Here is a 2,728-nt window from a genome sequence, read left to right on the forward strand (position 1 = left end):
TAGCACTAGTAAACAGGACGGTGTAGATAGTATGATAACCTGACTAATAATATAATACCAACAATAACACTAGTATACAGGACAGTGTAGATAGTATGACAATTTGACTAATAATATAATGCCAACAATTGCACTAGTATATAGAACCGTGTAGATAGTATGATAACCTGACTAATAATACAATGCCAACAATAACACTACAACATAGAACGGTGTAGATAGTATGATAACCTGACTAATAATATAATACCAACAATAACACTAGTATACAGGACAGTTTAGATAGTATGACAATCTGACTAATAATATAATGCCAAAAATTGCACTAGTATATAGAACCGTGTAGATAGTATGATAACCTGACTAATAATACAATGCCAACAATAACACTACAACATAGAACGGTGTAGATAGTATGATAACCTGACAAATAATATAATACCAACAATAACACTAGTATACAGGACGCTTATATTATTAGTCAGGTTATCGTACTATCTAAACCGTTCTGTATACTAGTGTTATTGTTGGTATTATATTATATTATTAGTCAGGTTATCATACTGTCTACACGGTTCTATATACTAGTGCAATTGTTGGTATTATATTATTAGTCAGATTATAATACTATCTACACTTTCACATTGCAAGAAGTGCAAGCTAATTATGTGACCTAAATATAAACACTGAAACTTAACTGTTCTGATGGCTAGGAACTGACTTTACATATATACAGATAAACAGAAAATAATGTACAATACAGTAAGTATTCCAAAAGACCTAAGAAAACAGTTTAAATTCAATAATTATTCAGATCGAATATATCAGAAGAGAAGATAAAATTTTCCACTACAGAAACAGTTACCTTGTTTTCTAGCTGTTTGAAGGTGGCAACAGAGTTCTGGTGTTCTCTGGCATGTAAGTGAGCAAAAGCTTTAATCCATGAAGGCAGCCTACACATTAAGTCAAATTATTTGAAAAAAAGAAAAAATTATGTTCCGTTTTAACTGCGAACTTTTAATACTAAGTACAAGTCATCAGCTATGTTTCGAAGTATTCAGAAAATAACGAGTAACCAATGCTATGACTATCAGAAACTAATCAAGTTTTTTCTTTTTTCCAGTATTGATATTTACTCTAAGGACTCAATTATCTTACTCCTATATAACAGTTTAATCCTTCAAAACTTTGGGTAAATAACTGGTAAAGTATAACAAAACATCAGCAGTTTTCTTTATAAATACCAATTACAAATAAACGTTTCAAAAGAACAAATATTTATGGAGAAATGCTAGTTTCTGTTCTGCATATATTTTGAACCTGATGAACAATCTTCTATTATTGAACACTGAGATGGAAACTTAGTAACAAATTCATAAGTACTTCTGCACTATACAAAATAATGTGGTTGATTACTCATGTCAGAGAAAAGCCACATTGGACTATCTGCCGTGTCCACAAGGTGGAATCAACCACCAAATTTTAGCACTATAAGTTTGCAGACTTACCACTGTCTGACCAAGGGACCTACATAACGGGACCCATTTATAAGACATTTCATTGTGTATAATTTAGTAACTTATAGGCATCAGTGATAACCAAGGTTACCAAATTTAAATAAGTTCTTGTCGATGGGAAGTCAATAATCTTTTACATCAAGTTCAAAAGATTGTATATTAAATACTTTCTTGGTGTTAAAATGTATATTGAAAACTTCATTATGAAGTTAAAATACCAGTTTTCCACATTTTATTACTTTTAATGATTATTTTCAAAATTAAACAAAAATATGAGTTATAAGTTATAAAATTAGTAGTCAAGCTGATTGGATTTAAACCTTTCCAACCCAGAACCCCATTGTTTTATAAAGACAAATTACATCATTAAATTTTAAAATATTCCATTTGATTGCACTACTCAAATCAGCTACAAAATACAACTAAAATGTTCATATTTAGAATTTTGTTTTGATGTACATTTTGTTACCATCTGTTTTGGATGTATTAATAAAATGCACACTGCAGTCACTAATTTATTTTTGCATCCCCCTCAAATGTTAACTTTATTTGGGGAATAGAAATATTTAAACACCTTATCTATATTGGTAAAAATTATTAACATACAAAGAAAGTGGCAAATTGGGGTCTTTAAGGACAGTAAATATTTTGAAATTCATGGTATCAAAAATTGCAAAATTTAATTGACTGCCTTTCCTGTTTTACTATTTCCAAAGTTCTGAAGCTAACAAAATCGTTGGCTGAGATTCATTTTTTATTTTATTTTTAAATTTGTTTGCTGTATATCTACCTTTTTCCTTATATGGATTGTAAATTCCAAAATTTTAGTTACTATGTCACAGAAGCCTTCCTTGATCCCGTGTCTTCAAATAATCAAACTACATTATGGTTCTGAATTTTTGATATGCTACATAAAGGTAATAAATGTACTTTATTTGTCTCCATGCTTGTTTATTGATTTTGTTTGAAGTAATTAGTTTGGAGGTTCTTCTTGATTTCACATAAATCTCCTGCCAGTTAATTTAAAACTTTGCTGTGGCATAAGGTTACACATTAGCGTAAGTGTGTTTATGAGGGAATCTTTTTTGAAAGAGCTGTATATAATCTCTGAAAGGAAGACAAAGAAACTTTTGACAATGAGATATAGTACAATAAGTACTAATTGAATTAATTTGATCAATATATATACACACACACACACATATATATAT

The 2,728-nt window shown here is 29.6% G+C and overlaps 1 protein-coding gene across 1 annotated transcript in view; it reads right to left on the reverse strand.

Annotated features, from left to right (window-relative positions):
• LOC106463751 (anaphase-promoting complex subunit 7-like) overlaps positions 1-2,728 on the reverse strand; it is a 33,701-nt gene that overhangs the window by 13,463 nt on the left and 17,510 nt on the right. The window contains exon 7 of the mRNA XM_013923811.2: positions 866-953. Within this exon, the coding sequence (XP_013779265.2) occupies positions 866-953 (88 nt within the window). The remainder of the gene's footprint in view (positions 1-865; positions 954-2,728) is intronic.

Source organism: Limulus polyphemus, unplaced genomic scaffold (genome assembly GCF_000517525.1).
Source record: "Limulus polyphemus unplaced genomic scaffold, Limulus_polyphemus-2.1.2 Scaffold1474, whole genome shotgun sequence".
Taxonomy (NCBI): Eukaryota; Metazoa; Arthropoda; class Merostomata; order Xiphosura; family Limulidae; genus Limulus; species Limulus polyphemus.